Raw genomic sequence first — 16,631 nt, forward strand, 5'->3', positions numbered from 1 at the left:
ATTTCTTCAGATTTGCAGGGTTTCTCTCCAGTTTGAATTATCTTATGGTTACTCAGGATTGAAGACTGCTTAAAGGCTTTGCCACATTTTTCACATTTCTAGGGTTTCTCTTCAGTATGAATTATGTTTAGTAAGAGTTGAGGAACACTTAAAGGCTTTGCCACAGTCTTCATATTTGCAAGGTTTCTCTCCAATGTGCATCCTCTTAAGTCTACTTAGGGGTGAGGACTATATGCTTTGCCACATTCTTCACATTTGTAGGGTTTATTTCCAGTATGAATTATCTTATGTGTAGTAAGATTTGAGAATCGATTAAAAGCTTTCCCACATTCTTCACACTTGTAAGGTTCCTCTCCAGTGTGAATTATCTAATGTTTATTAAGATTTGAGGATTAAAAGCTTTTTCACATTCTTCACATTTGTAGGGTTTCTCTCCAGTGTGCATCTTCTTATGTTTAGCGTTAAGGACCATATACATGCTTTGCCACATTCTTCACATTTGTAAGGTTTCTCTCTAGTATGAATTATCTCATGTTCAGTAAGGGTTGAGAAACTTACAAATGCTTTCCCACATTCTTTACCCTTTTTAAGATTTCTCTCAAGTATGAATTCTCTTATGCTTAAAAAGGGTTGAGGACCAGATAAATGATTTGCCACATTCGTCACACTTGTAAGGTTTCTCTCCAGTATGAATTATCTTATGCGTAGCAAGATTTGAGGATCGATTAAATGCTTTGCCACATTCTTCACACTTGTAAGATTTCTCTCCGGTATGAATTATCTTATGTGTACTAAGATTTGAGGATTGACTAAAAGCTTTGCCACATTCTTCACATTTGTAGGGTTTCTCTCCAGTGTGAATCCTCTTATGTTTAGATAGGGTTGAGGACAATATGAAAGCTTTGCCACATTCTTCACATTTGTAGGGTTTCTCTCCACTATGAATTATCTTATGTGCAGTAAGGGTTGAGGATTGGCTAAAAGCTTTGCCACATTCTTCACATGTGTAGGGTTTCTCTCCAGTGTGCATTCTCTTATGTGTATTTAGGGCTGAGGATCGGCTAAATGCTTTACCACATTCTTCACATTTGTAGGCTTTCTCTCTAGTATGAATTTTCTTATGTTCAGTAAGGTTTGAGGACCATATAAATGCTTTGCCACATTCTTCACACTTGTAAGGCTTCTCTCCAGTATGAATTATCTTATGTTTAGTAAGATTTGAGGATCGATGAAAAGCTTTGCCACATTCTTCACATATGTAGGGTTTCTCTCCAGTGTGAATCCTTTTATGTTTAGTTAGGGTTGAGGGCCATATAAATGCTTTACCACATTCTTCACATTTGTAGGGTTTCTCTCCAGTATGAATTATCCTATGTGTAGTAAGGTGTCCAAACTGGCTAAAAGCTTTGGCACATTCTTCACATTTGTAGGGTTTCTCTCCCGTGTGCAGCCTCTTATGTCTAGTTAGGGTTGAGGACCATACAAATGCTTTGCCACATTCTTCACATTTGTAGGGTTTCTCTCCAATGTGCATCCTTTTATGTATGGTTAAGGCTGAGGGTTGGCTAAATGCTTTGCCACATTCTTCACATTTGCAGGGTTTCTTTCCAGTGTGTATCCTCTTATGTATGGTTAGCATTGAGGATTGGCTAAATGCTTTACCACATTCTTCACACTTGTAAGGTTTCTCTCCAGTATGAGTTATCTTATGTGTAGCATAATTTGAGGATCGATTAAAAGCTCTGCCATACTCTTCACATTTGTAGGGCTTTTCTTCAGTATGAGTTTTCTTATGATTAGTAAGGGTTGAGGACCAATTAAAGGTTTTTCCACATTCTTTACATTTGTATGACTTCTCTGTAGTATAAATGCTTTTATGGTGGGTTTTGTGTGAAAGCATGCAAAATGATTTGACACAATTTTTACATTTGAAAGGTTTCTTTCTAGTATGTCTTATCTTATATCTGTTTAAATTTATAAATTTATAAAAGACTTTCAAATATTTGCCACATTGAGATACTTTGCCCTGGGTAGTTGTGAAACACTGGTTAAGTCCATTATAGCCTTCTTTGTGTACCTTACACTCATCCACACTTTTACAACCTTTTCTTAACTGTAAGTTCTCATGTCCACATTTTTCAAATCTTCTTAGTATTACTTTTTGAAAAGAATCTTCCATGCCCTGCTCTGGCCAAATATCTTGAGCAAAATGAGGACATATACCTGGAAAAAAAAAAAATTAAAATAATTTACTCCACTTACTATACTGACATAAATATAGTTTAAAAATGTTTACCTATAAAATTATACAACCTACATAAACAAGATGGTTTTGCAAAAATACCACAGACCCTAATTCTTTCACAGACATTTAAATGTAAGAAAAACATACAAACCAAAATACATCTGTGGGAAATTTATAAATCAGTTAAGTGTGTGCAGTGTTCCAGATGACCACAATGCAAAAAACCACATAGAAGAAAAAGAAAAGTCTAAATTGGCCGGGCGCGGTGGCTCAAGCCTGTAATCCCAGCACTTTGGGAGGCCGAGACGGGCGGATCACGAGGTCAGGAGATCGAGACCATCCTGGCTAACACGGTGAAACCCCGTCTCTACTAAAAAAAAAAAAGTGCAAAAAACTAGCCGGGCGAGGTGACGGACGCCTGTAGTCCCAGCTACTCGGGAGGCTGAGGCAGGAGAATGGCGTAAACCTGGGAGGCGGAGCTTGCAGTGAGCCGAGATCCGGCCACTGCACTCCAGCCTGGGTGACAGAGCGAGACTCCGTCTCAAAAAAAAAAAAAAAAAAAAAAAGAAAAGTCTAAATTTACCCAACACAGCTTTTCCTGCTTCCTACTATAACATAGTGCCTTTAAAAGTAAATCGCAAACTCTTCATTTCTGTTTTAAAAGAAAGGTAAGATACTGGCACATTCATTGTCATTTCTGGCTTTTTAGGGGCTTTTCCTGGCACTGTTTTCTGTCTCTCATGACATAAAGTGCTGACAGAAATGGTGGTATACTTTGGAATGAGAGTTTGAGTCTGCTGAGATCAAAGAAAAATGTTCCAGCAGCAGCGAGACTGCAGTACCACAGAAAAGGAACAAGTGTAGCAAGTGATTACTGACTCCTACAAAGTAACATGAATAAACTCTAACTAAAAACTAAACACAAGCGGCCGGGCGCGGTGGCTCAAGCCTGTAATCCCAGCACTTTGGGAGGCCGAGGCGGGCGGATCACGAGGTCAGGAGATCGAGACCCTCCTGGCTAACAGGGTGAAACCCCGTCTCTACTAAAAATACAAAAAACTAGCCGGGCGCAGTGGCAGGCGCCTGTAGTCCCAGCTACTCGGAGGCTGAGGCGGGAGAATGGCGGGAACCCGGGAGGCGGAGCTTGCGGTGAGCCGAGATCGCGCCACTGCACTCCAGCCTGGGCGACACAGCGAGACTCTGTCTCAAAAAAAAAAAAAAAAAAAAAAAAAACCTAAACACAAAATTTCAGGCAACACAAGTCCTAAGAATATGTCTGAAAAACTCCCAAAATCACGAGCCAAGATAATTGTTTTCAGACTATGCCAGGAGCTACATTATAAAAATTTTGACAGGTAGTTTTTTTAATGTAAAAAACTGAAAGTTTACAATATATACAAAATAGGGCAGTATCATCCCACCAAAAATACCATAAAATTTTCTGAAACATAAAAAACTAAGATTTATACATAAATTTTAAGAATTGTTAATAAATTGAACACTGATTAAAACAAGAATAGACACAAGTATGGAAAATCAGAAAAATGAGGATGAGAACAAAAATATTTAACATTTAAAAAAAAAAACAGAAACTGTGGATGTAAAAAATACAAAAGGAAACTAAAAGATCCTAAAAGTTAGAAAAAAATGATGTAAAAATAAAGGAGCTCTGCTGAGGTTTTGGCTGGGGGGCAGTGGCTCACGCCTGTAATCCCAACACTTTGGTAGGCCAAGGCAGGCGGATCATGAGGTCAGGAGATCGAGACTATTCTGGCTAACATGGTGAAACCCCATCTCTACTAAAACAATACAAAAAAATTAGCCGGGCGTGGTGGTGGGTGCCTGTAGTCCCAGCTACTCAGGAGGCTGAGGCACGAGAATGGCGTGAACCTGGGAGGCTGAGCTTGTACTGAGCCAAGAACGCGCCACTGCCACTGCACTCCAGCCTGGGCAACACAGCCAGACTCTGTCTCAAACAAAAAAAAAAAAAAAAAGAAAAGAAAAAAAAAAAAGAAGCTCAACAAATATATATGCAAATACACAAAAGTAGAATTTCTTAGCATTATCCTAGTGGTGCAGAAAACATTTTTAATTATTCTCTGAAATTTCAAAGATAAAAGCAGAGAAATCATTATAAACATCTGTTAATGAATATACAACATAAAAGATATAAATAGCAACATAAATGACAAGTTTTAGAGATGATGTAATAAAAAAGAATTTTTTTATACAGCTTAAGGTTTTTTTTTGCCAGATTAAAATATATTACTGTATTTTTTACAGGTTATATGTAATCACCAATGTACCACAAATACACAAAACAGGCTGGGTGTAATTGCTCATGCCTGTAATCCCAGCACTTTGGGAGGTCGAGGTGGGTGGATCATGAGGTCAAGAGATTGAGACCACCTTGGCCAACATGGTGAAACCCCATCTATACTAAAAAAGGAAAAATTGGTCGGGCACGGTGGCTCAAGCCTGTAATCCCAGCACTTTGGGAGGCCGAGGCAGGCGGATCACAAGGTCAGGAGATCGAGACCATCCTGGCTAACACGGTGAAACCCCGTCTCTACTAAAAAGTACAAAAAACTAGCCAGGCGAGGTGGCGGGCGCCTGTAGTCCCAGCTACTCGGGAGGCTAAGGCAGGAGAATGGTGTGAACCTGGGAGGCGGAGCTTGCAGTGAGCTGAGATCCGGCCACTGCACTCCAGCTTGGGCGACAGAGCGAGACTCCGTCTCAAAAAAAAAAAAAAAAAGGAAAAATTAGCCGGGCATAGTGCACATGCCTGTATTCCCAGCTACTCAGGAGGCTGAGGCAGAAGAATCACTTCAACCTGGGAGGCAAAGATTGTAGTAAGTCGAGATACACCACTGTACTCCAGCCTGGGTGAGAGAGTGAGACTCCGTCTCAAAAAAAAAAAAAAAAAAAAAAAAAAAAAAATTGTATGCAACTTAAGTTCATTTATTTTTTTGCCAGATTAATTTTGTATCTTTTAGAGGTTATATGTAATGCCCAAGGTACCACAAAAATATTTCTATAAATACACAAAAAAGGCTGGGTGTAGTGTCTCACACGTGTAATTGTAGCACTTTGGGAGGCTGAGGTGGGTGGATCACCCAAGGTCACGAGTTCAAGACTAGCCTGATCAACATGGAGAAATGCCGTCTCTACTAAAAATACAAAATTAGCCAGGTGTGGTGGCACATGCCTGTAATACTAGCTACTCGGGAGGCTGAGGCAAAAGAATCACTTGAATCCGGGAGGCGGAGGTTGTGGTGAGTTGAGATCACGCCATTGCACTCCAGCTTGGACAACAAGAGTGAAACTCCACCTCAAAAAAAAGAAAAAAAAAGAAAAGAAAACAATGAAAGCATATAAATACAATCTTCAAAAAGACACAACAATGGAAGAAGAATAAATGAGACACAGATGCAAAAAATCAAATAAAATGCTTAATAAAGTAACAGTGTTTCTTTCAGAAAATTATTTAAATATACAGAAAATTAACTTTTAAATTGAGACATACTTTCAATAAATAGATTAAAACATTTTAAAAAGCCAAGATACAATTTGCCTTTTTACAAGAGTCAGCTGAGATCTAATTTTAAGGCTGGGTGCGGTTGCTCACGTCTGTAATCCCAGCACTTCGGGAGGTTGAGAAAGATGAATGACAAGGTCAAGGGTTCAAGACCAGCCTGGCCAACATGGTGAAAGCCCGTCTCTATTAAAAATACAAAAATTAGCAGGGTGTGGTGGCAGGCACCTGAAATCTTAGTTATTCGAAACGCTAAAGCAGAAAAATCACTTGAAACCAGAAGGCGGAGGCTGCAGTAAGCGGAGATCACACCACTGCACTCCTGCCTGGGTAAAAGAGTGAAACTCTGTTTCAAAAAAACAAAATAAATAAAATAAATCTAATGATTAAAATAGATTGGAAGTGGCAGGATGGAAGTAGACATTCCATGCAAACATTAATCAAATGAGAGCAGAAACAGTCAAAATAATCATACACAAGCTACATCTTAAGTCAAAAAGCATAATATTTTATAAAATATACTTGACATCGAAACTCCAAAGAAACAAAGAAGGACATCAAAAAACAATAGATAAATTCACTGGAAATTTATGAGAAATCTGTGTGTGTGTGTCTCACATTAGGGTTCCAAATATGTAACGCAAATTAGTAGAAAGGAAGAAACACAAAGAAAGCAATATAATTAGATGAAGATATTTTAATAATACACTTTCTGTAGCAAAAACTAAAACAAGAAAGAATGTTAACAAGGGAACAGACTACTTAAAGGTTGTATAAAACAATTATTCCAAACAAAGCTATGGAGAACACTCCTTAACAACATCAGAATACACACCCTTCTCAATAGTTCATGTTTTCCTTGATAGACCACATCTTAGGCCAAAAAGGAAATCCTACCAAAATTTTTATTTTTATTTATTTATTTATTTTGAGATGGAGTTTTGCTCTTGTTGCCCAGGCTGGAGTGCAATGGCACGATCTAGGCTCACCGCAACCTCTGCCTCCCAGGTTCAAGCTATTCTCCTGCCTCAGCCTCCCGAGTAGCTGGGATTATAGGCATGTGCAACCACGCCTGGCTAATTTTGTATTTTTAGTAGAGACAGGGTTTCTCCATGTTGGTCAGGCTGTCTCAAACTGCCAACCTCAGGTGATCCACCTGCTTCGGCCTCCCAAAGTGCTGTGATTACAGGTGTGAGCCATGGCACCCAGCCTTCAAAATTTTAAAAGTAAAATTTTATGAACTACTTTATATGACCAAAATGGAATGAGTGTACAACGACAAGAGAAAAAAACTGAAAAATTTACAAATACACAGAAATTAAACAACACACTACTGAGTGTGCTCTTATGCAGAGATTGAAATGGTTAAATTGTGAAGAGGTCCATCCTGCTCAATGCAATCTACATATTTAATGCAATGTTTTCCAAATTCCTCATTGCATTTTTGAAGAAACAGAAACAGCAACCCCAAAAGTATATAGAAGCTCAAGAGATAATAAAGTACCCAGGAAACTTAAAAACAAAATGCTGGAGGCATTAAAGTTCTTAATTCAAAACACACTACAAAGCTACAGAATTAAAACAATTTGGTATGAGCATAAAGGTAAATAAGTAGATTATAAACTAGAATGCAGCACGTATATAAACTTTTACATAGATTATCATATAAGGAGTCATTTATATACTCCTAATTATAGCAGCATTTTTACTGTAAGCTAATAGATGAAAGCAATGCAAATTTCTTTCACTAAATAATTCAGTAGAAAATATAAAAATTCTGAGGCCAAGCACAGCGGCTCATGCCTGTAATCCCAGCACTTTGTGAGGCTGAGGCAAGCGGATCACCTGAGATCAGGAGATCGAGACCAGCCTGACTAACATGGAGAAATGCCATCTCTACTAAAAATACAAAATTAGCAAGGTGTGGAGGCACATGCCTGTAATCCCACGTACTTGGAGGGCTGAGGCGGTAGAATCGCTTGAACCTAGGATGCAGAGGTTGCGGTGAGCCGAGATCGTGCCATTGCACTCACTCCAGCCTGGGCAACAAGAGTGAAACTGTCTAAAAAAAAAGAAAAAACAAATTCTAGAATATAACTCAGTATTCAAAAAGCAGGAAATATTCTACGAACTATAAATATAAATCTTAACGGCATTATGCAAAATGAAATGAGCCAGCCACAAAAAGACAGAGATTGTATGAGATATATGAAGGAGTTACACTCTTAGAAACAAAGAACAGAGTGGTTTTTGCAAAGTGCCATAAAACAGAAAAAATTGGGGCCAGGCATGGTGGCTCACATCTGTAATCTCAGCACTTTGGGAGGCCGAGGCAGGTGTATCACCTAAGGTCAGGGGTTTGAAACCAGCCTGGCCAACATGGCGAAACCCCAGGTGTACTAAAAATGTAAAAATTAGCCAGGCATGGCGGTGGACACCTGTAATCCCAGCTACTCAGAACGCTGAGGCACTAAAATTGCTTGAACATGGGAGGTGGAGGTTGCAGTGAGCTGAGATCGCACCACTGCACTCCAGCAAGGGTGACAGAGCAAGACTCCAACTCAAAAAAAGAAAAAAAGAAAGAAAAATTGGTAGTTGTTTAATATGTATGAAGATTTAGCTTTGCAAGAGAAAAACATTTTAGTAATATGTTGCATGACAATGTCAAGGTAACTAATATGACTAAACTGAATATTTAAAATATTTTGTGGTAAATTTTGTTGTGTTTTTTGGACAAGTAAAAATAAACAATACCTAAAAGAGATACAGAATTATGATTGTTTTAAATTATATTCAAATCCAAGTGTTTCTACCTCACAAAAATTATATAGATTCACAAATAAATAGGATGTAGAAATTACAAGAATTTTATGACTTCTCATCTACACAGGATTAGAAAAACATTCACAACAAACTCACACAACAAATACACATGTTATTAAAAAAATACAAGGATAACATTTATACAGGCAAACAAACATAGAGATAATTCTATTAGAAAAAGACATATGGCTAATTCATATATGATTTTGTTCCACAATGTCTTACATTGTATAAAGTTAAATATTGGCATGCATAATTATAATATATACTAAACAATCAAAACACAATTAATGGATGTGTGATGGCATACCCTAAAATATGTAACATAAAAATAAAAAATTCCAAAACAAAATTAAAACATGGATTGTAAAAGTTATTAGATACCATCAACTGTATTAATATATTAACTAAGAAAATCTCAGAAGAAGAATATGGAAAAAAAATAACACAGAGATTACTTGAAGATAAAAAAAAGGTGAGAACTTCCCAAATTTTGATGTAATAAAAGGAAAAAAATATTTCTAACCAATAGTATTTGATTTAAAGTTATTTCTCTTTAAAAGATGAAAATAAAAAAAATCCAAAATAAAAGATGAGGGTGTTCATCACCAGTAGCACAGTTCTACCAAAAAAAATGGTACATGGTGGCGGGACACCGTGGCTCATGCCAGTAATTTTACAGTTTTAGGAGGCCAAGGCTGTCAGAACACTAGAGGCCAGGAGTTTCAGGTCAGCCTGAGTAATACAGTGAGACTCTACATATAACAGTAAGAATTGTTAAAATGAGTCAATTTTGTTTAAAAATAAAACACTACTGGACAGCATCATAAAACCATATATAACATAAAGCTCTCTATTAAATGTAAATATACAGACAAATATAGAAATTTTTACTATCATAAAGATGATGCATATAACTCTTAAAGCTATTCTGTAGAATATTTAATACAAAATAAAAACCTGCATAAATGTTAATACACAATATGAAATAATTTTTAATATTAATGACAAACTGAAAAATATAGAGGTATAATCTTTATTCAATTGAAGTTGTCATGAGAGAAATATATTATTTTAATTTTAAGATGTTTCATGTAAATTCCATTTTTAAAGATGATGTGGTTTGGCCATATCCCAACCCAAGACACATCTTTAATTCCCACATGTTGTGGGAGGGATGTGGTGGAAGGTAATTGAATCATGGGGGCAGGTCTTTTCTGTGCTGGTCTCATGATAGTGAATAAATTTCATGAAATCTGAAGGCTTTATAAGACAGAGTTTTCCTGCACAAGCTCTTTCTCGTCTGCCACCAGGTGAGACATGCCTTTCACCTTCCACCATGATTGTGAGGTCTCCCCAGTCAGACAAAACTGTAAGTCCAACAAACCTCTTTGTTTTCTTTTTTTTTTTTTTTTGAGACGGAGTCTTGCTCTGTCGCCGGGGCTGGAGTGCAGTGGCCGGATCTCAGCTCACTGCAAGCTCCGCCTCCCGGGTTCACGCCATTCTCCTGCCTCAGCCTCCCGAGTAGCTGGGACTACAGACGCCCGCCACCTCGCCCGGCTAGTTTTTTGTATTTTTAGTAGAGACGGGGTTTCACAGTGTTCGCCAGGATGGTCTCGATCTCCTGACCTCGTGATCCGCCCGTCTCGGCCTCCCAAAGTGCTGGGATTACAGGCTTGAGCCACCGCGCCCGGCCACCTCTTTGTTTTCTAAATTGCCCAATCTCAGGTATGTCTTTATCAACAGCATAAAAACTCGACTAATACACAAGATGATTATGAAGATAATATTTATAGAAACTATGCAAAATGAGATATAAAAAACAATTGAAGCACATCACTACACAATTAAAATGAAATTTAAGGCAATAAACCAACATATAAAAAGCTACCACTGAGGAACACACAAAACAGTAACAATTAAAGTAGTAACTTCATTTTTAATAAATAATTTTAAATATAAATTAATTAAACTACTTAATAGAAACAAATGTAATCTCAGGACTTTGGGAGGTTAAGGTGGGCTGATCACTGGGTCTCAGAAATTTGAGACCAGCCTCGGCAATGTGGCAAAACTCCGTCTCAACCATAAATACAAAAAAACCAGCTGAGTGTGATGCTACACACTTGTAACCCAGCTACCTGAGAGGCTGAAACGAGAGAATCTTCTGAGGTTGAGGCTGCTGTAAGCCATGATCACAACACTGCAAACCAGCCTGGCTGACAGAGTGGGACCCATCTCAAAAATAAATGAATAAACAAGTAAATAAATTAAATTATAAAAAGAAAAAATAAAATGCTTTAGTGGCTTAAGAAAAAGCAAACAATATGCCACCTACAAGGGACTCATTTTAGCACTGAGTCAAATAGGCTGAAAATTACATAGTGAAAAAAAACCCTGTATTTTATGAAAATAGTAACTACAATTAGGTATTAGACATGTTTTAAGTCAAGTGCTAACGTGACACAAACATTGATAGTATATATTGGTAATATGGGTTGATTTATCACAAATATATAACTATTATTTCTATTTATCTATCTATCTATCTATCTATCTATCTATCTATCTATCTATCTATGTATATCAGGGTTCCAAAATATATAAAGCAAATATTGACAAAAGTAAAGCAAGAAATACATAGCAAAATAATAATTGTAGACATCAAGACCCCATTTTCCATAATAGAAAATTCACATTAAACAAAAAATAAGAAAACAGAAAACCTAGACAACGTTATAGACTGTATCAATTATTTTGCATATAGATGAATATCGGAGAGTGGATAACTTATAAAGAAATAATATTTATTTGGCTCACAATTTAGCAGACTGTAGAAAAAGTGTGTGCCAGCATCTGCTTCTGGTGAGAATGTCACAAAGCTTAGAGTCATGGTTGAAGATGAAGAGTAACCGTACATATTACATGATGAGAGACAGAGCAAGTATGAGATGAAGGAGCCAGGTTCTTCTAATAAACCTGCTTTCATTTGAATTAATGGAGTGTAAACATTTTGATTACTGAGAGGATGGTGCCAGGCTATTTATGAGGACTTTGCCCCCATGACCCAAACACCTCCCACCAGGTCTCACATCCAACATTAAAAATTACATTTAATCATAAGGTTTGGAGGACATGAACATCAAAACCATATTATAGACCAATTAGGTTTAACAGATGAGTACAAAACTTTCCAGTCAAAAGCAAGAGAATACATGATATTCTTATTTGCACCTGGTGTATTATGTTAGGACACATAGTAAGTTTTATTAAATTTAAGAATGCCAGCTTGGTGGTGTAGCTCATGCCTATAATGCCAACACTTAGAGAGACCAAGCTGGGAGGATTACTTGTAGTCAAAAGTTTGAGGCCAGCCTGGGCAACATAGTGAGACTCTATCCCTACAAACAATCAAAGAATTACTCAGACATGGTACTTCATGTTTGTAGTCCCAACTACATGAGACACTGAGGTGGAAAGATCACTTGAATCTGGTAGGCTGAGGCTGCAGTAAGCCAAAATCATGGCAGTACACTCTGGCCTGGGTGACAGAGTAAGATGCTGTCTCCTAACAAAAACCACAACAAACACAACAACAATAACAAATAAATTTAAGAAGACCAAAATTACACACTTTGTGTTGTCTGACCAAAACTGAATTAAACTAGAAATTAAAAGTAAAACTAAAAAAAATCCAAAAATATATGAAAATAAAACACACTCTTCAACATATGTTTGCTCAGGAATCAAAAAGACATTAATTTTTCAAAATGTCAATACAACCTACAGTGGTAGACACATTCAATGTAATTTTTATGGCTGGGTGAATTGGCTCACGCCTGTAATCCTAGCACTTTGGGAGGCTGAGGCAGGTGGATTGCCTGAACTCAGGAATTCGAAACCAGCCTGGGCAACACAGTGAAACCCGTCTCTACTAAAAATACAAAAAAATTAGCTGGGCGTGTAATCCCAGCTACACTGGAGGTTGAGACAGAAGAATTGCTTGAACCTGGCAGGCGGAGGTTGCAGTAAGCTGAGATCCCACCACCGCACTCCAGTCTGGGCGACAGAGTGAGACTCCATCTCAAAAAATAATAATAGTAATTTTTATATAAATCCAAATAGGAGTTTTTTAAGGAAATACTGTTTAAAATGTTAACATTTTATTATGAACTATAGCCAAACACCCATAAAAAACAACAAAGAGACATTACATTTTCTGATTTTGAAACATATTAAAAGCAACAATAACAAAAACAATGTGGTACTGACACAAAGACAGATGAAAGAACAGAATAGACAGCCCAGAAATGAACCCTTCTGTATAAGGCCAAATAATCTCCCACAAAACTGATATGAGCACACAATAGAAAAAAGATAATCTTTTCAAAAAATTATGTTGAAAGCTGAATGTCCATACTGATAAAATGAAGTTCGATTATTGACCTATATACCATATGTGAAAAATCTTTTAATTAGACATAGGAAGATAACATTTTTTTTTTGGAGACAGAGTCTCACTCTGTTGCCCAGGCTGGAGAGCAGCCCAGGCTGGAGTGCAGTGGCGTGGTCTCAGCTCACTGCAACCTCTGCCTCCTGGGTTCAAGTGATTCTCCTGCATCAACCTCCCAAGTTGCTGGGATTACATGCACACCACCACGCTTGGCTAATTTTTTTGTATTTTTAGTAGAGATGGGGTTTCACCATGTTGGCCAGGATTGTTTCGAACTCCTGTCTTATGATCCGCCCACCTCAGTCTCTCAAAGCGCTGGGATTACAGGTATGAGCCACCACGCCTGACTGGATAACTTCTTAATTTCTTTAAAATATATAGTGAAAACACAACATTAGTCTTGGCGCCATTTTCTTAGATACAAAATTAAATGCGTGAGCATCAAAGAAAAAACAAAAATTACACTACACTTCAACATTTCTGCGCATATAAATATTTAAAAGAGGGATAATGCCTCCTAGAAAATGGGTGAAAATATTTATAAATTACATGTGATAGGAGTCAATATTCAAAAACTACAAACAACTTTTAAAACTGAACAATAGCTAGGTGCGGTGGCTCACACCTGTAATCCCATCACATTGAAAAGCAGAGGCAGGAGGATCATGAGGTCAGGTGCTCCAGACCATCCTGACCAACATGGTGAAACTCCGTCTCTACTAAAAATATAAAAATTAGCCAGGCGTGGTGGCACGCACCTGTTATTTCAGCTACTCACGAGGCTGAGGCAGGAGAATCGCTTGAATCCGGGAGGCAGGGGTTGCAGGGAGCGGAGATGTCACCATTGCACTTCAGCCTGGGCGACAGAGCAAGACTTCGTCTCCCAAAAAAAAAAAAAAAAAAAACAATAAAGTTGAATAACTTTATTTAGAAATAGACAAATTGAAATAAATTTTCACCAAAACATTTGAAAGGACACTCAAAACTAATTTGTAGGGAAATGCATAAACATCATAATGAAAAACAAAATCCCCTCACACTCATTTAAATTGCCAGTAACAATTTTTTGAAAACACCAAATCTGTTGATGATGCAATAAAAATAAAACCCTTGGCCGGGCGTGGTGGCTCAAGCCTGTAATCCCAGCACTTTGGGAGGCCGAGGTGGGAGAATTCCGAGGTCAGGAGTTTGAGACCAGCCTGACCAACATGGTGAAACCCTGTCTCTACTAAAAATACAAAAGTTAGTTGGGTTGATTATTGGTGGAAAACAAGGGTACACCCATTATTTTATAATACTATAAATGTACTTCAAATAATTAAAAATAAATTATTAAATCCAGTGATTCAATTTATGTTTCTATATCTAAAATACCTAACATAGGATCTTGAAGACATATTTGATACAATGGAATATTATTCAGCCTTGAAAAAGAAATCTTCTCACATTTAAAGATACACTCTGAGAATATTATGCCAACTGAAATAAACCATTAACGAAATGATGGATGCTATGATTTCACTTATATGAAATATATAAGACAGTCACACTTATAAAAACAGAAAGTGGAAGGGTGTTTCTCAAGGGCTAAAGAGAGCACAAAATGGGTAAATGTTATTTAATGGATACTGAGTTTTAGTTTTACACGATGTAAAATTTCAAGAAGTCTTTTGCATAACAATGTCAATATACATAACATGCCTGAAATACATATATATATATATATTTTTTTTTTAAGACAGGGTCTCAATCTGTCACCTAAGTTTGAGTACAATGGGACAGTTATGGCTCACTGCAGCCTCACGCTCCCAGGGTCAAGTAATCCTGACCCTCAAACTCTCAAGTAGCTGGGACCACAGGTGCACACCACCATGCCTTGCTATTTCTTAGAAAAAAATATTTGTAGAGAGGGTGACTCCATATTTTGTCCAGGTTGGTCTCAATCTTTTGGGCTCAAGCAATCCTCCTGTCCCGGCCTCTCAGAGTCCTGGTTTTACAGATGTGAGCCACCACCATGCCTGGCCCTGACATGTACATTTAAATAGACTGAAGAAGCTAAATTATATGTTATATGTTTTTACAACAATTTTTTTAAACTGGAAAAAATACAGAATTATAAATCCTTTTAAAAATTACCTTTGGATCACAAAAGTGTTTATCTCACACAAAGGAAATATATACTCATCATTAAATGCATGGTGAAAATAAGACTGTTTCCAAGGCCACTCACTTAGAAAAGGTAAAACCAACATTGAAAATGAGCTAAGAGGCAGGGCAAGGTGGCTCATGCCTGTAATCCCAGCTGTTTTGGTGGCCAAGGTGGGCAGGTCATCTGAGGTCAGAAATTCCAGAACAGCCTGACAAACATGGAGAAACCCCATCTCTACTTAAAAAAAAAAAAAAAAAAATACAAAATCCAAAATTATCTGGGTATGTTGTGGTGGCATATGACTGTAATCCCAGCTAGTAAGGAGCCTGAGGCAGGAGAATCGCTTGAACCAGGGAGGCGGAGGTTGCAGTGAGACGAGATCCTGCATTGCACTCCAGCCTCAGCAACAAGGGCAAAACTCCATATCCAAAAAGAAAGAAAGAAAGAAAATGAGCTAGAATGTATACAAGATAAGGTATAGCCAAAATTAGGGTGATATTTGCAGGAAAAAACACACACATATATATAATTTGATTGTGATATATGTGGCTCATTTATCTTTCAATTAAAATTTACATTAACTTAAAGTATATAAACAACTGCAAGTTGTCTAAAATTATAATACTTAAGTAAAACCAATAGACACAATAAACTGATGTTAAGAAACATACACTAAAAAACACTAACATAGAACTGCAAGACAATAATGAAAGAAATGTTTACTCAAAATCTAGTTGGCAACATTAATGTACATTAACAAATAATTCATCTAGATAACTGCAATGTTTGACTGTAACTGTGCATTCATGGGAGAAAGGCATTTGAAATTACTGGTATCCATGTTATGGCAATAAAATTTCAGAGAAAATGCAGAATAATCATAAATGGGAGATGCTAATGAGAAACTTTTAATAGATTTAAGCATTTATAAAAAACTAGTGCCAATTTTTATGTTTTAAATATATGCTATTTTTACACAAAATATAACTACTGTAATCCAAGTTTAGAAACAAAGAAAATTCTTACATTGCTAAATTATATACACACACACACACACACACACACATATATATATATATCAGAATACGATTAGAGCCTCCTATGGAAAATGAATATTTGGGGGATAAATTATGTTATTATTTAGATATAGGCTGATAAAAGTTGTTGAAAATTCTATAATTCCTTTTTGCCTGCCGGTATACTAATTATCTAATTTAATTCAGGCACAACATGTACATTCTAGTATATTACCCTAAATTTCTGAATCTAAAATTACAGACAAATTTCAAGTAGAAAATAGAAAGTAAAAATGTATATGGAGAGTGACGTTAATAAGATAAAAAACTAAAAGGTGCCCTACTTACTTATCCCCCAACAGCAAGAAAATTTGTCAGCCATTCCTGATAAAAATGCCTTTATGAGCGAA

General features: G+C 37.0%; 2 protein-coding genes across 7 annotated transcripts in view; both read right to left on the reverse strand.

Annotated features, from left to right (window-relative positions):
- LOC117064905 (zinc finger protein 91-like) overlaps window positions 1-16,631 on the reverse strand; it is a 338,773-nt gene that overhangs the window by 159,459 nt on the left and 162,683 nt on the right. The window lies entirely within an intron of this gene.
- Window positions 1-16,631, reverse strand: part of LOC117065261 (zinc finger protein 726) — a 25,567-nt gene continuing 8,936 nt past the window's right edge. The window contains exon 4 of the mRNA XM_033179910.1: window positions 1-2,223. Coding sequence (XP_033035801.1) covers window positions 599-2,223 — 1,625 coding nt within the window. The 3' untranslated portion in view covers window positions 1-598. The remainder of the gene's footprint in view (window positions 2,224-16,631) is intronic.

The sequence above is a fragment of the Trachypithecus francoisi genome, unplaced genomic scaffold, assembly GCF_009764315.1.
Source record: "Trachypithecus francoisi isolate TF-2019V2 unplaced genomic scaffold, Tfra_2.0 Contig00137, whole genome shotgun sequence".
NCBI lineage: Eukaryota > Metazoa > Chordata > Mammalia > Primates > Cercopithecidae > Trachypithecus > Trachypithecus francoisi.